The sequence below is a fragment of the Tursiops truncatus genome, chromosome 3, assembly GCF_011762595.2.
Source record: "Tursiops truncatus isolate mTurTru1 chromosome 3, mTurTru1.mat.Y, whole genome shotgun sequence".
Classification (NCBI taxonomy): Eukaryota; Metazoa; Chordata; class Mammalia; order Artiodactyla; family Delphinidae; genus Tursiops; species Tursiops truncatus.
In genome coordinates this window covers 4000377-4023986 of record NC_047036.1, presented here as the reverse complement: position 1 = coordinate 4023986, position 23610 = coordinate 4000377, and the positions used below count along the sequence as shown (strand labels likewise).

The 23610-nt window shown below is 40.7% G+C and overlaps 1 protein-coding gene across 1 annotated transcript in view; it reads right to left on the bottom strand.

The window, feature by feature from the left end:
• Positions 1-23610, bottom strand: part of ADAMTS16 (ADAM metallopeptidase with thrombospondin type 1 motif 16) — a 163003-nt gene that overhangs the window by 121074 nt on the left and 18319 nt on the right. Inside the window, exon 4 of the mRNA XM_073801842.1 lies at positions 2459-2741. Within this exon, the coding sequence (XP_073657943.1) occupies positions 2459-2741 (283 nt within the window). The remainder of the gene's footprint in view (positions 1-2458; positions 2742-23610) is intronic.

Genomic DNA, 23610 nt, shown 5'->3' with positions numbered 1-23610 from the left:
AACGTAACTTTCTCACAATCCCTCACTAGAAAGTGTTGGAAATGGATTTCAGATCTGGCAGTGTGGTCCCAGGACCCTTAGTCTTAATTCCCATAGGTACAGGGTGCAAATGGACACAGTATAGGAGCATAGCAGCCTCCCAGGCCCCCAGTATTGGAACAGAGGCAGAAGCACCGGGGTGGGGTGGGGGGGTGATCTTACTAGCCAGGGATCTGACAAGTCCCTCAAAACAAGTCACTCCCCCCTCAATATGGTCCTGCAGCATTTTCCCAAACACGTGAGTCCCAGCTCAAAACCCACCCGTGAAGCCTGCAGCTGGAAGTAGCAAGCTAACTCATGAGTCTGAGGTTCAGAATCACTTTTGATTTTAAGCAAATCAATCTGCTTTTGTCTGCCCGTTTCCAGAGAGAGATGCCTAAACACACAGAACAATCTCTCATTCTCTGAACTCTACGGAAGAATCTTTGTAGTGTGAACCCCACTGAGACAGAAGACCAGGATTCCTCCAGGGAAGCCCCAAGCCTCATGGACAACATGGAACTGTCCTGCACAAGTAACTGAGTCCTGAGAATTAAATGCTGATCCTGGAGGTGCTGTGTGTCAGTTCTGCTAGATAGGGCCCCCAGTCCCTCAGGAGCTGCCATGTACCCAGCAGGAGGGGACCGAAACGGGGGCAAGTCAAACAGCACCAGATCAACCACTGACGCCGCCCACCAGCAAGTGGCGTTTCGTTGCACTTTTTTTTTCTAGTTTTATTATGAAAACAGTGGCTACTTCTTTTTTCATTTTCCAAACACAAACCTTATTGTACAGTTTAGTATCTTTTTCAAATAACTGCCTCTTACGACCCAACCCCATCTACTGAGATTCTGAAACGGCTGTGGAAGCAAATACACCTACAAATGTGCACACATGCACACACACACGTGCACACACAGCCCCACCAAACAGCGTAATCGTACCGCCCTGTGTGCACAACTGTGCCTTAGGGCTACTGGCATGAATGACTCTGATCACCTCCAGATAAGAATGAAAGGGTCATATTCATTCCAGAATGGTCAGCACTGCTGGATTGATCAGAGACACTGCAACATGTGCTTCAGGCCCTGGTGTGTCCTGTCAAAGAGGTGAAGACAGCCCTGACCATCTTTCCTGCCTGGATCCAGGTGCTTGGTCATCTTTCTGTCCCCGACACACAGAATCTGTCCTACTCTGACTACACCCTCACCAGGAGCCCTGTGAGCACCATCCTGGCTCTGACCTTGTCTGTGCCTGAGTCCCTCTCCTCGGTCCCGCTCTGCCCCGCCCCGCCTCTGCCTGGCCCCGCCCCCAGCCGCCTCCGCCAGCTTCTCCCTGTCTGCGCAGACTCAGGAAGCTGTGGCTGGTCAGTGTGCCCTGTTCCAATACCCGCTCAGTCTGTCTTCCCTGACCTTCGCAGCCTCCCGTTCCCTCTACTTGTGCTCAACATTGTTCTTCCTGGTGCCTCCCCTAAGACCGAACTCACTCTTAGTAATTTGGCTTGAGTTTTTCAAGTCCATTTGAATGTAGCCTGAGACTTAGTTACAATTTACACAGTTCAGATGTGAGTTCAGATGACGCACAGGTGCTGACAGGTCAACGGTACTTGTTCTTTCATCAAAGATGCCAAGTGATTCTGGGTCATCCTCTCTTCTCCACAGTATTTACGGAGACCCTGCACATGCCCACCTCTATTTGAGGGTGCTGGGTCTAGCAGCCAACGAAACCAAGCTGCAGAGAAGGATGGGCTTTCCAGAGGCTCCTTGGGGAAGGTTTGCTAAATAAAGCAATGCTTGAGGGGAAAGCCGAAGGAAGTGAGGAAAAGTCCAGAAAACACTGAACTCCTGTTCCTGAGTTTGTGAGATGTTCCTACATAAAATGTAAATATCACATCTATTTTTAAATGTCCATGACACAAACAAAAAGAACTTCGATAAAGCCTTGGTGATAAATCGCAGATAAATTTTGTCATGCATACTCTGTCTTCTGACGTGGTGAGTGAAGTATATAAACCTGCATAGGGACAAATCACCTCTGCAGGAGAAGCATGTGAGCTTTAATAAATCTAGACCTCAAAAGTACGGAATTACCGGGCAGACATGCCAGGGTTCTTTTGAAGACATCTGGTGGATTCTGCATTTCTGAGCACCTTGTCATTTAATCTGCCCAGGGAACAGCTCTTTAAAAACAAACAAACAAACAAACAAAACAAACAAACACAGAAAAACATCTACCATTATCTATCCATCTATGAGGGAGAGATGTTTTAAACTGAACATACAGTTGATGGGTTTGCTTTGGAATCATCACTTAAGTTTAGCAAAGGCAGTCAACAAATTTCACCTCTAGGGCAGACTACTTTGAAGAAAATTAAAAATACTCCGTCGGCTTACAGAAATGTCCAAATCGCTAAATACTAAAAAGAATCGCCCTTACATACATTTCTTGCGTCTTCCGCAGAAATGCAGCTTCTGTGGGTGCCTGAGACTGGAGCCGCCGCGCGGGGGTTGATCTTCGTGGTGGAAGAGGTGGCGGTTTTCCAGCCGCCAATTTCTCTCCATCATCGCGACCTGGTGGGACCCCGGATCCCGAGGCTCGGTGGACCTTTTGTACAGGATGTGGGAGGGAGGCCCACCCCCCGCAGAGTCCTTGGGGCCCCCTGCCAGGTGTGAAGGGAGGGGCTTCAAGAAGTAGTCCGCTTCCTGGGTTCTTATCATGCCTGACTGCAAAATAGAGAGGGAGAAAGAAATGCACATCACTGTTTTGTTATCTGCTCACAAACGTGCTGTTTCCGCCACTGAGAGCACACGTTGAAAGGGGTCGCACAGGGGTCTGAGAATTAGGGATGGGACAGCCCCACTCTTGAGCCCTTTCCCCACCCGCACCCTGGTAGAGACACTGGTGTGGAGGTGTCCTGACTCGACTCCAGGAGCAAAGAGAGTGCACAACATATTAAGGTCAGGTCCTTTAAAGCAAAAATTGGAGGAGAAAGCACACAACCCTAGATATTAATATGGGTGGAGGTGGTGAGGGGAGTTCCCAAATAAAGACATAAAATTATAATCCTAATATAGTAAGTAGCAAAATTCTATTCAGACTTCAATAAAATGTGACACTTTCTATAAAAGTGTAACTTGACAAAATTAATCCAGAAGAAAGCACAAGGAATTTCTTAGGGAATCAGGGAGGTCTTTCTAAGCAAAGTATTTGGGAAATAGGAAAGAACTGATTATGAAAACACAAAAAAAATGTCTGTACAGCATAACAGACAATGAAAGCACAAACAATGACAAAAATATCTTAAAGGAGAGAAAATTGAGAGACTTGCCTTTTAGAGTGACAAGTATTTTTCAAACTTGATAATTGTTAGGAGAAATGGGAACAAACAGGCAATGACACTGGGAAAGGGTAGACTGGGGCCAGACCTGCCACATCTATCAGCATTGAAAATGTATAATTCAATTCTAGGATTTTACCCTTTTGGAATTCTTTTTTTTTTTAACATCTTTATTGGAGTATAATTACTTTACAATGGTGTGTTAGTTTCTGCTTTAACCTTTTGGAATTCTTGCCAAATACTTCTTGTAGGCATGTCCCCAATATTGATAAGTATTTGTGAATGTATAATTGAATCCTTGTTTGTAATAGCATAAAAAATACAAACAAAATGAAAAAATAATTAAAACAAGAAATAATTTAAATGTTTACCAACTAATTCAAGGTAATCTTTAAAAGTACATTTACATATTTGGCAAGAACATAATGATTTAAAAAGGCCAGCTAATTATGTCCTGATAATAATCTTAACTAAACATTGTGTGTGTGTGTGTGTGTGTGTGTGTGCGTGTGTGTGTGTGTGTGTGTGAACTCCTAAGACTATGGCCAACATTTTCTATATTACACCTTATTTATCACTCACAGCAATTCTGTGAGGTAGGTATCATTATGCTCCTCCTTTTATGGATGAGGAAATAGAGAATCAGGCTGATAAAACAACATTTTCAAGGTCATCTGGGAAGCAAAGTATAAGGATTGGAACAAAATCAGAATAAATTAAAAACCTGTAAGTTTAAGGCTTATACTGTAGGGGTCCCAGAAGTTGTTATTTTTAAAAAGTGTATAATAAAGTATATAGTGGGATTCCAAATGTGTTCATTTTTAAAAGTGTAAAGAATTTTCCTAGAAGGACTGATGAGAAATTGTTGATGCTGGTTATGTTCAGGGAGAGAAAATCGAGGAAGAGGGATACAAGAGGGGGATTCCACTACCATTTTTACATCCTTAGGCACTGCTCAAGTTTTTAAACTCTGTGTGCATCCTTTCTTTAAAAAAAATGTCAATGGCATTGCTGGATCATGGGATTACAGATTAATTTTTTAAATCCTTCTAAATGTTTTAAAATACCTTTATAATTTTATCATACAAAGAATTACTCCTACAGAATTATCCAGCTATAATTTAGAACTCTCCAGTACAGTATTTATATGTGTACTGATTTTTTGCAAGTTATTTTGACAATTTAGGACACTGATTAGACCCTGATTGGGTATTCAAAGACACTGATGCTTGGTTGCCTGTCCTAAGAGTGCCTCTGATTTAGATGCTTGAGTCTGATTCTCATCTGGGGGGGCTTAGGGCCCATCACTGCACACCAACTAAAGTTCTGTGGTGGACTGAGTTGTCCTGCATGGGTCTGAAGATTTGTACAGTGCAGGATGACAGACATGGAGAAGCACTTCTGAGATCTTGGGAAAGGGCCAAATACACCTCTCAGGGACAGGAGGGTTGGCGGTGGAGATAGAAAAGAGAGGGGCAACCGGGCTTATCGTACATTCAGAGATTAAGCATTGACCATGGTGTTCCGCTGGTGGGAAAGAGGTAAGAGAAGGTAAACTTGGTAAACTATCAATGAAGCCATCAGCCCCATGGGGTGTAGACCTCCCGGGGCCCAAATGCCAGCTAGCAGTGGAGAGGTGAAATACTTGGAATTTATGCTCTGGATTGAGGTGGAGGAGGTGAGGGGCTCTCATTGGTGAGCTCCATGGATGCCCTGGGAATCTTTTTGCCCTAGAACTCTACCAACTAAACTAGGATAGTCAATATTTTAAAGTCTTCAGTTCTATCAAGGAAGAGCCTAGTATGGAATTAAATAATAGCTAAAGCTAGTTTCATCCCTTTGGCAATTAAACTAACTCAGGAGTCACATGAGCAATCATGAATATGTTCAACCTTGTGTGATAACACTCCCCAGAGAGGTTTTGTACACTACTTAAGGTAACTAGTTGCAATGTTAAACTGAAAAAAATAAACTAGTAATTTTTTGCTTTAAAAAAATCTTTTCTGACATGCAAACCATCCCTTGCTTTTCAAATCACCCTGAAAAGATGAGAAGCTCCTGTGGGTGCTCTAGAGCAGATAATGTTCAGCATCTCTGATGCAAAACTGGGGGGACTCGCAGAGAACAGGCTGATGAGTCGGACACCCAGCATTTATCATCCTTTTTTAACATGATCTCTGTGACTTCCGATGATTTACTCATCCCCTCTGTGCTGTTTTGTCCTCTAGGGAGTGGATACAAAGGCAGCTACTTGCCACGAGATTGTACGATTTAACAAATAATATATATTTAAAATACATGGCCTCCAAAATACATGGCCTAAGCAAAAATATTTGCTGCATTAATGAAACAAAGAGTGTAAAATATCGTACTTCACCCTGATGATGTCTGATTCCCTTCTGTAATGCAAGGTGTTTCTGGGGGATTTTTCACTCTACAGTACGAGATCCCTCTGAAGACCGTGTGTGGGTATATCCCAACATCATCACCCCAAACACATCTTTGCTTCTGGCCTGCTGCCTCAGGCTTTCTGGCTTCCTCCCCTAAAACACTTGTGTTCTATGACAGCTGTTCCAGATTCAAAACCACCTCCTGCTTTCCCCTGGGTTTAAGGCTACATCCTGGGTGGCCCAGAGGACCAGATCCGCAGGCAAGAGAGAACTGCCTCTGGAGGACTTCTGAATTTTCACTAACATAGTAGTCAAGTGTTTATGCTTGTTTCATTTATAATTTAGTCTGAGCTACAGTATTCTGTATTTAAATAATCCCCTATTTCACTAACTACATAGAACGACGCAATAACTGATAAGACTGATATTTTGATATTCCTCTATAATCAATACATACTGAAAAGTACAAGAAAAAAGTTACTCCTTTTTTCTTGCTGCATTAATCTTGCAATAAATCTTGCTGTATTATTAGTTTGCAAGCTTATTTAAATGATTAGGTAAATTGTGGAAGATTAATGTTTTCTTTTTATCAGTGCTTTTCTTTACTGAATCGAGAATATTTACTTAGTAGCTCATAAAATATCTGGTGTACACCTGCCCACAGTAACCACTGGGAGGTAAACTGGGTGGATTATTAACCAACTTCAGAAAAGGTCAGCTTCTCCCAGGCATTGCAGGGGAGCTCTCCAGACACCTGCATCTCTCGTCGCCAGTTCTGTAAATCATTTGACATTGGGAAACTCGACACTTGTACTGCATTTATAAAGAGAGAAAGAGTGGGTGCCCTGTCAGTGATGAGAAAGTGCTGTTTCTCAGACTCACAGATACAGAGAACAAAGTAGTATTTACCAGTGGGGAGAGGAAAGGGGGGAGGAGCAATCAAGGGCTAGGGGATTAAGAGGTACAAACTATGATGTTAGGTATAAAATAAGCTACAAGGATATATTGTACAACATGGGGAATATATCCAATATTCTATAACTATAAATGAAGTATAACTTTTAAAAATTGTGAATCACTATACCATACACTTGTAAGGACAGCAACTATACTTCAATAAAAAATAAAAGAAAACAAAAAGAAAACATGCTGGTTCTGAGCAATGTAAGAAAGTGTTGAAGCTTGAAGGTAGGATGTTTACTGTATTATATTTGTTGCTTCGCACTTAAATGCTGATAGATCTTTATTAATGTATATCTATTTAGAAAAGCTGTCTATAAAAGTTGCATGAATCAAAAAATAAAATGTAAATTAGGAAGAGATGAGCCTGGTTGGGCAGTGTATCAGATTCCTTCCTGCTGCGTAAGGGATTCCTCACTGAACTGGTTGCAAGCTTGTCTCAGGTGACACCACGAGTGTCAATCAACACTGTGAAAAAGTGATCCAGCTCATTAGAAGAAACAGGCATTTCAATTCTTAATTCATTTCATTTTTACTGTACTTCTTTGTCATTTCTCCAAAAGTGTGATTTGTATTGGGAATATTCTACTCATTCTAGTCTCCTTAGTGATGTTTCTAAAACACAAGACAGATGCAACTTTTATAGAACTTTTATGGTTACTTTGTCTTGAGCACCATCTATGTGGCAGGTAATATGCTAGGTGTTTTGCTCTATTTATTATTCTAATAACAAACATATGAAGTGAGAATTAATGTTCCCATTTAAAGGAATGGGACATTAAATGCATACATTTTCCCAACATTGTAGAGCTAGGAAGTGGGGTAGTTAAGATTAAAATTCAAAATTACTCAGATTTACACACTGTTGTCAGCACACCATGTTGTTTCTCTACCACCGTGTGCACCTGGAAAATAACTGCAATACTGGTGGGGGCTGAGAGTGAACTTGAACTAATTGTAAATGTATATTGCAAACTCTTGGGTGAAAAAAAGAAAAGAAGAAGTAGAACTGATATTCTAAAGTAGGACAGAAAATACAACTATATAAAATGCTAAATTCAAACCACAAAAGGCAGAAAAAGAGTAGAAGGCCAAAACAGAAATAACAAACAAGGGCAACAAATAAAATACAGTAACACATATAGTAGATGTTAATTCAATTACATCAACTTTGAATGTCAGTGGTCCAATGCACCAATTAAAAGAGATTGCAATAGATCAGAAAACATGACCCAACTATACACTGTCTACAAGACACCCACTTTAAAAATAAAGACACAGATAAATTAAAAGTAAATGGGTGCAAAACTATACTACGAAAACACTAATCAAAAGAAAGCAAAAGTAGCTATATTAATTTCAGATAGAGCAGATGTCAAAGTAAGGAAAGTTATCAGGGATTGAGGAGCATTAAATAACGATAAAAGGAGTCAGCGCTCTAAGAAGACACAACAATTCTTAACACGTATGTACCTTAACAACAGAGTGCCAAACTACATGAAGTGAAGTCTGATAGAACTGAAAGGAGAAACAGATGAATCCACTATCGTAGTTGGAGACTTCATCACTCCTCTCACAGAAATGGACAGATTCAGTAGGCAGAAAATCATTAAGGACCTCAACAATGCCGTCTGTCAACTGGATATAATTGACATCTGTATATTACTTCATCCAACAGTAGCAGAATACACTTTTTTCTCAAGCTTGTTTAGGGCATTCATCCAGACAGACCACATTCTGGGCCATAAAACACACTTTAACAAGTTTGAAAGAATAGAAATTATACAATGTCTGCTCTCAGATTACAACAGAGTTACATTAGAAATCAATAACAAACAAGATAACTGGAAAATCCCCAAATAAGTAGAGATTAGACCACACACTTCTGAATAACACATGGGTCAACAAGAAATTCAAGAGAAATTTTAAGATATTTTGGACTAAATTAAAATGAAAACACAACTTATCAAAATTTGTAGGATGCAATGAATGCTAAGAGGGTAATTTATAATACTGAATGCAGATAGTAGAAAAGAAGACAGATCTAAAATCAATAATCTAAGTTTCCAACATAGGAAACTAGAAAAAGAAGGTTGAATTAAGTGTAATGTAAGCAGAAGAAAAGAAATAATAAGAATTAGAGTATAAATCAATAAAATAGAAAATAGGAAATCGATAGAGGAAAAACAAAGAAACCAAAAGCTGGTTCTTTAAAAATGGTGAGATGTACTCATACTGCACTTAGAGAAATGTAAAAAAAATAAAGAAAACAAACCAACCAACTATTAACCCAAAAGGTTTTTAAAAATGCAATGAATGACCACCTAGAAACCAGAAAGGACTTATTAAAAAATAAATTCAGAATAAATGAATCAGTAAATAGTAAAAGAATGTGCTTATTAAGCTGAAAATTCTAATAAAGCCAAGATCTGGTTTTTGGATTGAAATGGGAATACCTCATGAAAAAACAATGAATGTGAAAAAAGTCAAGAACATAGATAACCTAATGGGACATGGCTGTTACTTATAAAGGGAGATCAAATTTCTCTTGGAGCTTAAATATCATTGCAGTGTGTATTCTTATTTTTCATTAGTAATTTTTTTTGAGCTTTTCAATGTTATGACATCTTTCAGGTCAATCTATGGCAAGGATTTAAATCTCTGTTAGAGGAAAACTTCTAGATGTGTGCTGTTCAAAATGGTGGCCACTAATTTTAATTAACACTGAAGAAAATTAAGAATGCAGTCCTCCAACTGCTCAGTAGTCACACACAGGGATTCAAGTTTAAATTAGTATCAAATAAAGTTAAAAATTTAGTCTTGACATTGCTCAATAGCCACACATGACTAGTTGCTCCCATACTGGACAGCACGGATATTTCTATTACGGTACAAAGTTTTATGGAAGAACAGTGCTCTAGAACAACTGGTAATTAACAAATATTTGGGAGCTTACCTCTTAAGACTAGTTTGGTAAATACATGGCTGTGGTATTTGTCCATAATAAATAGTATATGTCACCTACGAACATTCTTATAAATCACGTCCACTAGCGTGTTGATAAAACTGCGCCAGCTAAATAACCAGAGCATGTTGTCCTAGACTGATTGCTTAGTAAGATTGCCTTTGGTTGACACAAAACTATCTGAACTAGGAACGGCTCGAACTTAAATTCTCAGATCCTATATTTCTCTGCACATTCCCAAGACACAAAGAGAAATGTTTAAGCCAACAGTCACCTAGTCAAGGCATTGACGATATTGCTGCTACCTAATATAATCAGAACACCATGGATTAAACACTCTAATATTCAATAGATTACAGAGCTGTGTAACATTTAGACATGAATTTGATCCCATAGTGGAGGAAATTCACAGTTCCTCTCATCCAGGGAATGTGTAGCATGTTCGTTCATTCATTTATGCATTCAGTGAATATTCATTAACTGCCTATTATGAGCTGGGTGCTCTTCTTGTCAATCCAGATACAACAATGGACAACACAGCTTCCCTTGTGAAGCTTAAATTCCATCGTGGAGTTGGGGGGTGGAGGACAGGTAGTAAACAATTGATGTAATAATATGTAAATCATAAAAAGTTAAAATTCAATGTGTCAGTTCTTTCCAACTCGATCTATAGATTCAATGCAATCCCAATCAAAATTCTAGCAAATTATTTTGTGAATATCAACAAACTGGTTATAAAGTTTATAGGGAGAGGCAAATGCCCCAGAATAACCAACTCGATATTGAGAGAAAAGAACAAAATCTTAGGACTGACACTACCAAACTTCCTGACTCGCTATAAATCTGCAGTAACCAAGACAGTGTGGTTCTGGAGAACAAATAGACAAAGAGAATAGACAGTCCAGAAAGAGATACAGACACAAATACAGTCAACTGATCTTTGGCAAAGGAGTAAAGGCAAGACAATGGAGCAAAGATAGTCTTTCCAACAAATGGTGCTGGAACAGCTGGGCATCCACATGTGAAAAAATGAAATCTAGACACAGACATTACATGCTTCACATAAATTTAACTCAAAATGGATCACAGAACTAAATGTAAAATGCCAAACTATAACCTCCTAGAAGATAACACAGGAGAAACTCTAGATGACCTTGTGTTTGGCAATGACTTTTTGGAGACAATACCAGAGGATCCATGAAAGAAGGAATTGATAAGCTGGACTTCACTGAAACTTAAAATTTCTGCTCTGTGAAAGACACTGTCAAGAGAATGAGAAGACAAGCCACAGACTGGGGAAAAAAAAATTTTGCAAAAGACACACCTGATAAAGAACTGTTATCCAAAATGCACAAAGAACTCTTAAAACTCAGCAATAAGAAAACAACTCAGTTAAAAAATAAGCCAAAGTCATTAACAGTCTCTCATCAAAGAAGATATACTGATGGTAAATAAGCATATGAAAAGATGTTCCACATCATATGTCATCATACGTTAAAACAATGAGATACCACTATAAACCTAGTAGAATTACCAGACCAACAATATGAAATACTGGTAAGGATGTGGAGCAACAGGAATTTTCACTCATTGCTGGTGGGAATCCAGAACGGTGCAGCCACTTCTGAAAACATTTTGGAGGTTTATCATAAAACTAAACAAACTTCACTATAAGATCCAGCAATTGTACTCTTTGGTATTTATCCAAAAGATTTGAAAACTTTATATCCACATCAAAACCTGCACAAGGATGTTTATAGCAGCTTCATAGTTGCTAAAACTTGGATGCAACCATGATGTCCTTCAGAAGGTAAATGGATAAATACTGTGGTGCATCCGGGCAATGGAATATTACTCAGCACTAACTGAGCTACCAAGCCATGGAAAGACAGGGAGGAAGCTTAAATGCATATTAATAAGTAAAAGATGCCAATCTGAAAAGGCTACATACGGTACGATGCGAACGATATGACATTCTGGAAAAGGCAAAACTATGGAGAAAAGTAAAAGAAACCACAAAACAAAACAGTGGTTACTGGGGGTTAGGGGGGCAGAAGGTGTGAATAGGCAGAGCACAGAGGATTTTTAAGGTGGTGAAGCTATTTTACATGGTATTATAATGATGAATACATGTCATTATACATTTGTTCAAAACCATAGAGTGTACAACACCAAGAGTGAACCCTAACTACGGGCTTTGGGTGATTATGGTGTATCAGTGTAGGTCCATCAGTTGTAACATATGTGCCGTCTGGTGGCAGAAGGCTGTGCCTCTGGGGGGGGGGGCAGGGTCTAGATGGGAAACTTCTGCACCCAGTTCTGCTGTGTTTTGCTAAAAATGCCCTAAAATTAAATTATATTAAAAAAACAACTCAGAATGAAGACGCCGGGAGAGTAGGAAAGGGGGTTTCAATTTTAGATAGGGAACCAGTTAGGCCTCATTGAGAAGGTGGCATTTCAGTAAAGCCCTAAATGGGTGAGGATTTGGCTGTGCGGATTCCAGAGGGAAGGCTGTGGGCTAGGCAGAGGGAACAGCCACGGCAGTGGCCCTGTAGCCCTACACGGCATCAGCTCACGTTCTCTGCAAAATATCCGCTTGTGATAGATTCACCTACTAATAATATTAATACTGATTCAGCAGGGCCTTGCTCAAATTGGGCAAAGGCTCTGGGAAATCTCTTCCAGCCCATCTGGTAGAGGGGACACGTGAAACTTCTGGGCTCATCCTTGCATCCCGCCTCCACCTTCTCCCCCAGAGGGCTATGCTTACTCTCTGCCCCTTCCACTCTTGCCCTCCTTCTAATGTTTTCTCTACTTTTTTGGAGGAAAAAAGAAGCATAAATCAGATCACTAACTACTTACAACCCTGCAATTGCCTCCCTTGATTTGAGAGCACAATTCCTGGAGCCTTACCCTCTGACCTGCCTCAATTTCCTTCCGGGCTGTGCTCCTGCCACTCCCCGGGGGGCTCAGGATGCCTCTGCTGCACCAGCTACCCTCCAGCCTCGGGAACACCCAGGCTCTCTTTGGTCTCTCTTGGCGTCCACTAGTCCTGCTTCCTGTGCACACCTCCCCCAGCCCTCCACTGGCCTGGCTCCTCCTTTACCTTTCCGTTTGGAGTGACAGGGTGAGGTGTGGGGACTTGCTTGCCATTGTGTTGCTCTTAAGGGCAGAGCAGGTGTTAAACCCAGCCTTGTGACACGTGCTGCAGCGATGCAATGGCCAGTGGTGGCTCCTGAGGCCAAAGCTCTGGTTAAAGGCCTGACTCTGCCTCTCTTCAGAGGGTGAGTGCATGTGTGTGTGCGCGTGTGCATGTGTCCTGAGACCTAGCTTCTGTCTCTGTAAATCGAGGAAGAAATCTACCACTGTTTCCTAGGTCACCTGGTGCAGATTAAATATATACACTTCAAAGGTGGCAAAAAAAAAGATATTTTAATGATGTCAATCAAGATCCCAGTAGATATTTTGGAGATTGAGGGCTGCACAAGGAAATCTGCAGAGAGAGGAAGTAAAGTGTGTGCAGGACTTTGTGCAGGTTGGGAAACCAAGACCAAAAGGCCAACGACAGCTCGGGAGGGTCACAGCAGAGCTGGACAGCCATTGCTGCATGGTCAGGGCAGAGAAGTTGGCCAGCGTCACGAGGCGGGGTGGGCACACGTGTTTCTCATCAGAGGCCATGGGTCCCCGGGGTGCTATCATTTGCATCTACTAGCCATTCCTGAAGTCATGCAAGTTTTTCCACACACACTCAATCCATCCCAGTGGGTGATTCAGGCACCCGTCCCTCCGGCGTCGGCAAGCTGCTGGCTCTAGGTGAATTCTGTTACGAGCTCATCAAGTTCACACTTAGCTCATGAATCAGCTGTTTTTGCTATTTAATTGTGCCACTGGGGATATTTCTCTTCCTCACTGGTTTTGGTGTTGATATCTAGTCTCTCACAACAGTGTCCTTTAAGCTCCGGGTTCTAGGAACGTGCCACCCTATTTCTGTTAATCATATTAATATTGATGACATTCATTTACTGATTGCCTATCATGCCCCTGCCTCTGTTCCAGGGACTGGATACCATCTGATTACCAATAATCCTCAGAACAGAATTGCAAGGTAGGGACCAGCAGCTACATTTCTGTAGATAAAGAAACTGAGGCCCTCATAACCCAAACGTCCATCAGTGAGTGAATGGATAAACAAAATGTGGTACATCCTTACAATGGAACACCATTGTGCCGTTAAAAGGGATGCAGTATGGATAAACATGGATGGATCCAAAAACAGTATGTGGAGTGAAGGAAGCCATATCATTTCGTATGATTCCATTTCTCTGAAATGTCCAGAGAAGGCTAAGCTACAGAGGCAGGAAGCAGAGCAGTTGTTGCCAGGCTGGGGTGGGAACAGGGAGTGACTGCTGGCACAAGCGTTCTCTCTGGGGTGATGGAAATGGTCTAAAACTGGATCGTGGAGATGGTTGCACAGTGCCGTATGTTAACTAAAATATCACTGAATTGTTCACTTGAAGCAGTGAGGTTTTCTTATGTGAATTATACATCAGTAAAGTATTTAGAAAATTAAACAAACCTGAGGCTCCAGGAGTGTGACCTGAACAAGGGTGGCAGCCAGGACTGCTGGGCTCCCAGCTGGACATTCCCTCCACACCTTGGGGCTTCCTGGGGGCACAGTGGGGTGAAGTCATTCAGAGACGTGCCCTTGGCAACAACCAGCCTAAGAACAAGCATAGCCCAGACTCCAGGGCCCTCTAAGGGGTCAGATTACTCATAAGAGAACACAGAGGCAGGCAATGAAAACTAGAGACTGCAGGCAGCTTAGGGGCCAGTGCTGGAGCTGCTTTCCCAGAGATCCATGTGGGGCATCGCAAAGCTGAATGCAAAGCATCTGTCCCGTTTCATTTAACCACTTTCACTAATGCTGTTGCTAAAAGTGATGAGCATCTGAATTCAGTTCTTCACCTGTCTCCTCCCCACTACCCCTGGACCAGGCAAAGCACGGGGAGAGGCACAAGCTTTTCATCTGCAGGTTCCCTGCTGCAGATACACGATAGGAACTTCATGGACTTTCCCTGAAGAGGGACTGGTAGGTTGACGGTGTTGCTTATGGAGTCTGCATATCCAGCCATGACTCTCAAAACTTTCTGTCCATGAAAACCCATGCTCTCCTCCTCCATCCTGAAGTGCTCAGTCAGCGGGTCTGGGTGGGGTTGTGACAACGTGCATGTTTAATAAGATTCACAGACCTGACACGGAGACACACCCAGCATCTGTGTCTCCAAGGCCCCGGGCTCACCTGGCGTCTTTCCCTTTCCAGCCCTGCACTCAGGGAATGGGACAGGCAAGATCCCTGTGGGGTTATACAGTTTTGTCAGATGTTTACCGTTTATTGAATGGCTTGCTAAGACACAATTCAACTTTGGGTGAGGTTTGTTATAACTAAGTTTCCTTGTTTTCAAGCAAGTGGACATCAGACACCAGTATCAATATGGCCTCATAATGGCTTTTGTAACGTGGGGTCTGGGGAATGGTCATTTGTACCAACATTGTGTGTTTGACACAACTTCTGTTACACATGTAACCTTCCAGGCAGTTCCTTTAAACATCTGTCCCTATGGATACCAAATTTGACCATTCACAGATTCCAGCCTTAGTTATATATATGACTGCATATACTCTCATACACATGTCAGAATCCCGAGGGGGTTATAGAAGTTACGACTAATCCTGTTTCCAGACTGTTAGCTCAAATTGCATGATCATTATAATGTGGCAATGCATATTCAAAATGGTCTATTTTAGAATGCCTTCTTTTAAAAAAAAAAATTCTTGATTTCTTCTTTAGTTTTAAAACAGTTAGTCATTAAAAATAGAAATACATTTCAATTTTAAAGTATTCAAATTTAGTAAAAACATTTTATCTATGAAATAGAATTTGCTCTTAACCAAACTAATATATTACACCTTGTGGTTTGTACTCTGTTTCACTGTTTTGAATTTTAAATACAAATAGAAACTTTAAGTGGTCACATAAGAATAATAGAATTGAACAAATATGTGCTACATATTCCCACATTAAAGAGTAGATTGGAAACAAATAATAATAGCACCATGATTTGTAAAAACAAAATAGAATGCCTTCTTAATAAGCTGTTATCAAGCACATATGAGGCAAATACCACCTCTTTTTTTTTTTTTTTTTTGGTAGAAATAGAGCATTGAAAACACTATGGCAAAATTAGTCCATACAAATCTAGGGGTCTTCCAAATAGCATCCTCTCAAGGAGACAGCTCACTACAGAAAATGGGCAGATCCATCACTTCCAGAGGGACAAATAAACCAAAACAAGACAAACAACAAATAAAGAAAAGAAACCAGGCCAGGGCTGATTCCTTCCTGTGATTCACAGCTGGTTTCTCTAAACCACCATATGGCAGGTTACCTTTGCCAACCAGTGAGAAAAGGATTCAATTCCCATGATGGCTCAGAGAAAGCAAGTCCAAATTAGCTTGGAATCAGCTCCATCCTCCTTTCCTAGGGCCATGAAAGCAGCCCAGCAACACAGACTAAGCCTGTGGTCCTAAGCGTGGCAGACAGCTATTCTAGGTCATACAGATACACTGTTCTGCATTAACTGGACATTACTGATGATTTAGCCTCCTCCACGCCTTACCATTTCAATTCTCTCAACCTCCAAAGAGCCCCCCAAATAGATGAGGCTCACCTACATTATCTCTCCCATAATTGTTTGTGTTCAATAAATATTTGTTGACTGTGATTCAAGTCTTTCCAGAGTCCCTTCTGTAAGAACCCAGCAGAGGGGTATCATGGCTTAGCTGGATTTTCACCTATCTGGGAATTTTTAGTACATTTTTTATTAATTTTTTTGATATTTTTTAAATTTTATTGTAAAATAATACACAAATATAGAATAGAAAACCCATACAAATTATACATTTATAATGAGTTATAAGGTAAAGCAACTATGACTCAGGCAAAGAAACAGAACTTTTCCATACATCTCACAAGCCCCTGTGTGCCCAGTTTCAATCTGAACCCCCAGTGACCCCATAGAAGTAACCACTATTACTATTTTTACAGTAACTAGTTTTTAAAATTTCTTGTACTTTGAATATTCAAGTGTACATGCCTATACATCATAATTTAGTCTTGTTTATTAAAAAAACTGGTGTTTTTTAAATTTAGTTTTTATTGGAGTATAGTTAATTTACAATGTTGTGTTAGTTTCAGGTGTACAACAAAGTGAATCAGTTATACATATACATATATCCACTCTTTTTCAGATTCTTTTTTTTTTAAATAAATTTATTTATTTATTTATTTATCTCTGGCTGCATTGAGTCTTTGTTGCTGTGCACGGGCTTCTCATTGTGGTGGCCTCTCCCGCCGCAGAGCACGGGCTCTAGGCGCGCGGGCCTCAGCAGCTGTGGCTCACTGGCTTCAGTAGTTGTGGCTCGCGGGCTCTAGAACACAGGCTCAGTAGTTGTGGTGCACGGGCTTAGTTGCTCCGCAGCATGTGGGATCCTCCCAGACCAGGGACCGAACCTGTGTCCCCTGCATTGGCAGGCAGACTCTCAACCACTGCCCCACCAGGGAAGCCCATTTTTCAGATTATTTTCCCATATAGGTCATTACAGAATGTTGAGTAGAGTTCCCTGTGCTATATAGTGGGTCCTTGTTGGTTATCTATTTTATATATAGTAGTATGTATCTGTTTGTTGTACATTTTTTTAGAATGGGTGTACCCTTAAAGAGTTTGTCAAATAGATAATGGAGGGTGGGGAACATCCAACTGCCTTAAAGGATGTATTAGCCAGTGACTCCATGGAATCTGCTGACTTGTTGACTTCTGGCATTTTCACACAAGTCATGCACATAAAACAATGACTGCTGAAGACTGAGGCCTGGCCCCAAGTAACCAGCTCTTCTACAGGTCAGCACACTGAAACCCTTGGGTGTGGTCCCCAAGAGAGCGCTCAAAATCCACATGTCAAGCTCTGCAGAAGTGTAAGATATTGCACAAATAGTATGGTTAAATATTATGATAGAAATATAGGGAAGAGCATGAAACACAGAAGATGACCAATACACAAGAACTCCATGACTCTGGTCAAATCACAGACTTGGTATCTATAGGGCAATTATTGGACCTGTGAAGTTATTCATGCTCAGGTTACCTCCCAATCCACCAAAAAATATGATCCAGAAGGTTAAAAAGTTTCTGGAAGAACAGTTTTTTGAAATCAGTATATATGAGTATGTATGCATGTATTTCATTGACAAGGATGATTCCTGAATAGTTATGTATTTTGTTTTTCTTCACACAAGAAATTAAAAAAGAGAATGCCTGGGACCAGTTCTCTCAGTTATTTCCAGGTGAGACATTCATTTCTCTCAATCAGCCTGTTACGGCTATGATCACAGTGCACCCTCAGGCTGCCCTTTTGCCAATTCTCTACATGCCTTTTTAGCTCTACCACACTGAAAGAAATAATGCTGTTAGAAACACTGCTGTCACATCCTTAAGTAAGGCACAGGGCCCAATAGTTGTGAATTAGGCTGAATTACAGGGACCAGCCACTATTTATGACTTGAAATCTCTGTAGCCTTCCTTGATTAGTTTTGGATTAAAAAATGCTATAAACATATGTTCTATGCCTGTCTGTCTGTCTTTATGGTCTTTCATCACTAAATCTTATAATCATGTGAGCTGGTAACCACTAGAGCCATAAAGGACACAGAAGCCCCCCCAAAGTTCTCTGGAGGAATCATGCCATCTGATCGAGGTTGTGCATAATCGTACAGCTGTCCCCCATGTAAACATCAAAATGATTAAAGGCACAGGTTTTGTATATCTAAGTTCTTCCTGTGCTGCCCAAACAGTCAATTAGACTCCAAGAAGACAGAGGAAGAATGTCCTTGGAGAGTGCTAGTGGGGAACCTCACCATTTATTCTCGGTTCCAATGGACATGGCTTGGAATTTGGGCTCTGTCCCTTGTAGGATGGCAGATTTGGGCAGGCTACAAAATCCTCCTGATCCTGAGATTTCTCTTATTTACAATGGAAATAAAAATTATTCTTATATTGTAAATATAATGAAATGCAAAAGTAATGCACCAATGAATCTGAGTGCAGAAATGCCTGCCCTGGTATACAATAAGTGCTCACTTCAATATCAATATTCCTCCCTATCTATAATGGTGCATTTTCATTTTTTATTTGAAACTATTTAAATTGCATCATTGGTACGTACTTTATTGTACACGTCCCTATGGTAAAAAAGCAGAATTCACCATATGTTTGTTCCATAACAACCAAACACGGAACATAGGTTGAAAGCAGGCCTTTTCAAAATGGTGACACGTTGGTACCCAGGTACATTGAATTATGTTCAGATTTTTTTCTCCAGAGCTCTGGTTTAGGAGTTGGAGAAAAGCATTTGGTAGGTTAAACAGGAAGAAAGTGAGTTAAACAGCCTTTCCATGAAAGCATCATGGTCCCCCAACCCCCATTTGTCTGTTTATAGGGAAGAGTGGAACCACCATTTCCAAAGAACCACCAAATTGAAGCAGGTCAAAGCCTAATAATGTGTCTGCTTTTCCTATGATAGAAAAAGTATCAATATTACCAGGGGCTACCCGTCTGGGCAAGAGCTGGAAATGTGGAATGTGATATTATTAACATGAAAAAAAAGTAGTAGAAAGAACATGCGAATGGAAGATAATTAAAACACCACAGGAATTTCGAAAGTTAGCTCATCATGAAAGGAATTCTCCAACCAGCATCCAACTAAACATGATGGCAATAGCGACCAGAGTTTTCTGATACATCTGTCTCTATGTTTGGCAAATATAAGAATACATTACCTATTATGCTTAGGGATCCTACAACTTTACCCACATGTGCATCGTTTCTACAACAGCTGTGTCATGGCCACTCCATGCCCTGACAGAGCCTGGAGCAGTCACACCTTTGACAAAGAATAGATGAAAGGGCTTGAAACCAGAGAAGGGAGAAGTTGGTTGGGGCTGACTTTGAAACCAAGATCAAACAAAGAGTGTACGAGATAAAGGAGAAATCTGAACCGTGAATAATTGCCAAATGAGAGCATTAATTTGCAAACTATACAGGGGAATATGATACAATGTCAAAATGTAATTAATGTGCTTGGACTTCATAGCTGGATGTGAATATAGGTAACATACTAGGATCTACAAGGCTGAAGACTGCCACTCGACAGTTGACTTTTAAATGATGGGATTTTAAGAGATTTTTACATTTAGATTGCAATCTGTGGGACTTCCCTTGTGGCGCAGTGGTTAAGAATCCGCCTGCCAATGTGGGGGTCATGGGTTTGAGCCCTGGTCCGGGAAGATACCAGGTGCCGCAGAGCAACTAAGCCCATGTGCCACAACTACTGAGCCTGCGCTCTAGAGCCCGTGAGTCACAACTACCGAAGTCTGTGCGCCTACAGCCTGTGCTCTGCAACAAGAAAAGCCACCGCAATGAGAAGCCCGCGCACCACAACAAAGAGTAGCCCCCCTTGCCGCAACTAGAGAAAGCCCATGCACAGCAACGAAGACCCAATGCAGGCAAAAATAAATAAATAAAAATAAAATAAAATAAAATAAAATAAAATAAAATTGCAATCTGTGAAACTGTCAAATTATTCTTCCTAGTGTACTTCACATTTTAAGACAGAAGTGGCCAAATCATTTCAAACACATGTGTTCCTTCATACATACAGAGGCACAGGGCTCCCGGGGCACTCAGCCTTTCTGGTGAGGCTAAAAGCTGGGTTTGCCCATTCTCCCCCTGCTGGTGCACACGTGTAATGCAAGCCTGAAGTGAAGCTGGGGTTTTGTTTTGCTTTAAGTTTTAAAAGTTTTAAATCAATGTAGAGAGTATTTTCATTGTTTTCAAAGAAAACTGTTGTCCTATAAAGCCTCTGCACCAACCACAGCTTGGGGTTGTAGTCATTCTGAGACTTTAGGTGTGGGTCCCTTTCAAATATGTGGGCATAAGTCATTCCTCTAAAATTCTCATAAATAAAGTGTCTCTTAATCCTCCAGTAGAGGAAGGTATGACACACGTATTGCTATATCTTTTCAGAGGGTTAATAACAGGACACTTGAAAGTGTTGGGGATTAATAAGCTCAATTTTATTAGAATGTATAGCCCATAAACTACTCTCCAGTGGACAGCATGTTGGATTATTGGAGGCAGAGGTAGGAAATTATGATTGATATTAAATACAAAAATGTATTGAAGTAGTAAACATAACTATGGTATGTGTCAAGTCAATATTAGAAATTCAGAATAATGATACTAAATGGTTAAGAAAAGGCCAGCTTATATTATTGACCTTCTTAAGAAACATATAACGACTTCTGTTTCCACATATGCCGTGCTTACAGAGCACAGCCCTTACATGTTTAAACATTTACTGTTTATTCTCCAAAGTCTTCTACACATACTTGTACATTTCATCTAGACATAGACTGGTGCTATAAAATATCCTAGCTTCTCTTTTGGCTTATTATTCTGTAATCCATCACTCTTTATTTTATTACCTAATGATGACCTGCAAAGGGAATAGTCAAAACTCCCCCAGCTTCAGTTAGAGATAATCTCTGCAAATAAAACAAGGTTTATAGCTCCTTTGGCTGCTGCAGGGGGAATACGAAGCCAAGATGTCAGCTATTCTGGGCACTTTTCTCATTTATGATACCTTGTAAGCACAAAGTAATCTCCCAGGTGTTGGGAATGGACAACTTTCTTTCAAATGTGTGGGCATAAGCAATGCTTCTAAAAAGTACATAAACAGTCCCTTGCATTTTAAATTGCCTGCTTAAATGATATGTATTTTAATCATCCTAAGTGCTTTCAATAAATCACCCAAAAGGTTTTAGTGTAAATATCAAAGTATTCTAATCCTATCGCCATCTCATCTGCAGGTCTTCTTTCTCTGAAGGTCAGCGGAACTCCACCTCTGGGTTCTTCTTCTTCTTCTTCTTTTTTTTTTTTTTAATAAGCATGTAGTGATCACACATCACTTATTTATTTATTTATTTTTGGTCGCATTGGGTCTTCGTTGCTGCGCGCCGGCTTTCTCTAGTTGTGGTGAGCGGGGGCTACTCTTTGTTGTGGTGCACGGGCTTCTCATTGCGGTCCCCTGCATTGGCAGGCAGATTCTTAACCACTGTGCCACCAGGGAAGTCCACCTCTGGGTTCTTTAACTTCACTTGAATTTGCTTGCATGACAATGTGTGCAGTCACCTTCTAGTTAGGTTTTAACCTACATTTCATATTTTAGTAATGGGGGTTGTTGAGGAGAACAGATACTTGCTCAGCTCCTACTAGGAGTCCTGTGCTAAGGTCTTTCATATATATGTCAGCTCACCCAATCCTCATGTGACCTTGTGAGGCCAAGGTTATCTACAAACTAAGGAAACTGAAGGATAGCAGTGAACGATTTGGCTAGTAGTAAGAGAAGTTAGATTTGAACAAGATTTGTGTGATTCCAAAGGCTATGTTTTTCATTCAATTTCCCATTTGCTTATCTTAAGGAGTCATTTTACTCTGTTTCTTATTTGAATGTCTGAGTAGGTATCTTCCTTCACATGTGGAGAGTTCACACTTTTCCCTCCTCTTGCTGGTCTGGAAAAGTATCACAGCCCTTAAATTGTAGCTGCTCTAAAACGCTGTTGACCAGCTTGCTTCTAAATGAAACAATTGCTTAATATTTAATGTATCTTAACTAACTAAACAAAGTAAATGTTTTTCTTATTTTATGAGAAGTGTCAGCTTTTCTGACATTGCTAAAAGTTAGTATAGAAAAAACTTGCTGCATCACCTTTTGTGAAGGATTCACGGAGGGAAGAGTATCATTTCTCAGAAATTGTCATGTGTAATAGGCAATCCATCCTGGTCATAAGATTGATAAATAAAGATTATGACCAAGAAACTGAGACACAGAAATTACTATGTCTTTATGCTCGTGTAGTAAGGTATAAGAAGCTAAGAGGTGGATGAATGCCATTTAGTTTCTTAAATTGTACTTTATATAAATTATACATACCTTCTTGCCTAAGTATGTTGCAATGTTTCTTATTTAGAATTTATTTAGAGATACTCTCTGTCATTAGAGAAATTACTCATATGGTTAGGATTGCAAAGTGCTCACTAGCAGATGGGTTTTGCTGAAATTACTTGAATGTGAACAGCACTTGCTCTGTTCTTCTTTGCTGTGGAAATACACTCCCAGAGCCTTAACAGACAGGCTTGGATCTGTGTGGTGCCTGGGAAATGCATGCTGTCCAAACTCAACTTAGAGCCATTTCTAGACAGAGATTTTCACAGTCACTGCACCTTCTCTCTGGAAACAGGAACTTTCTCCAACTAGTGTCTGAAACTAGGATCCTCCATCCATCCATCCATCCATCCACCTACCCCTCCACTCATCTATCTTGTTCCTTCCAAGGGCCAGGAACAATGCGGGCGCTCTGATCCTTAAGGGATCCTGACCCTTAGTGCTACCCTTAGGATGTTGACTATCTAGTGGGAGAGACGGGTAAATACTAAACTAGTAACCAAAATAAGAATAATTCCTTTCAAAGAGAAAATTAAGGTGAGTCATGAGTGTATTGCTAGGGAGTCTGCAGCCGCAAAGAAGTATGACTCATGGGAGTGTCTTTCCAACTGATGCATAACTGGAGGAGGAAGGATGGGAATTGTGTTCCAGGCAGCAGAAGGAAAAGCATTTGCTAAGGCCTTGAGGGTGTGAGGAGCTCAGCCTTATCTTGATAGAAATGAGTTGGTGCCACTCAAGCCTGGAGAGTTTCCTCCATGAGGCTGACGTTGCAAGCAAGGGCAGACCCCAAGGGCATCATCAACCACAGTGAAGATGTGGGC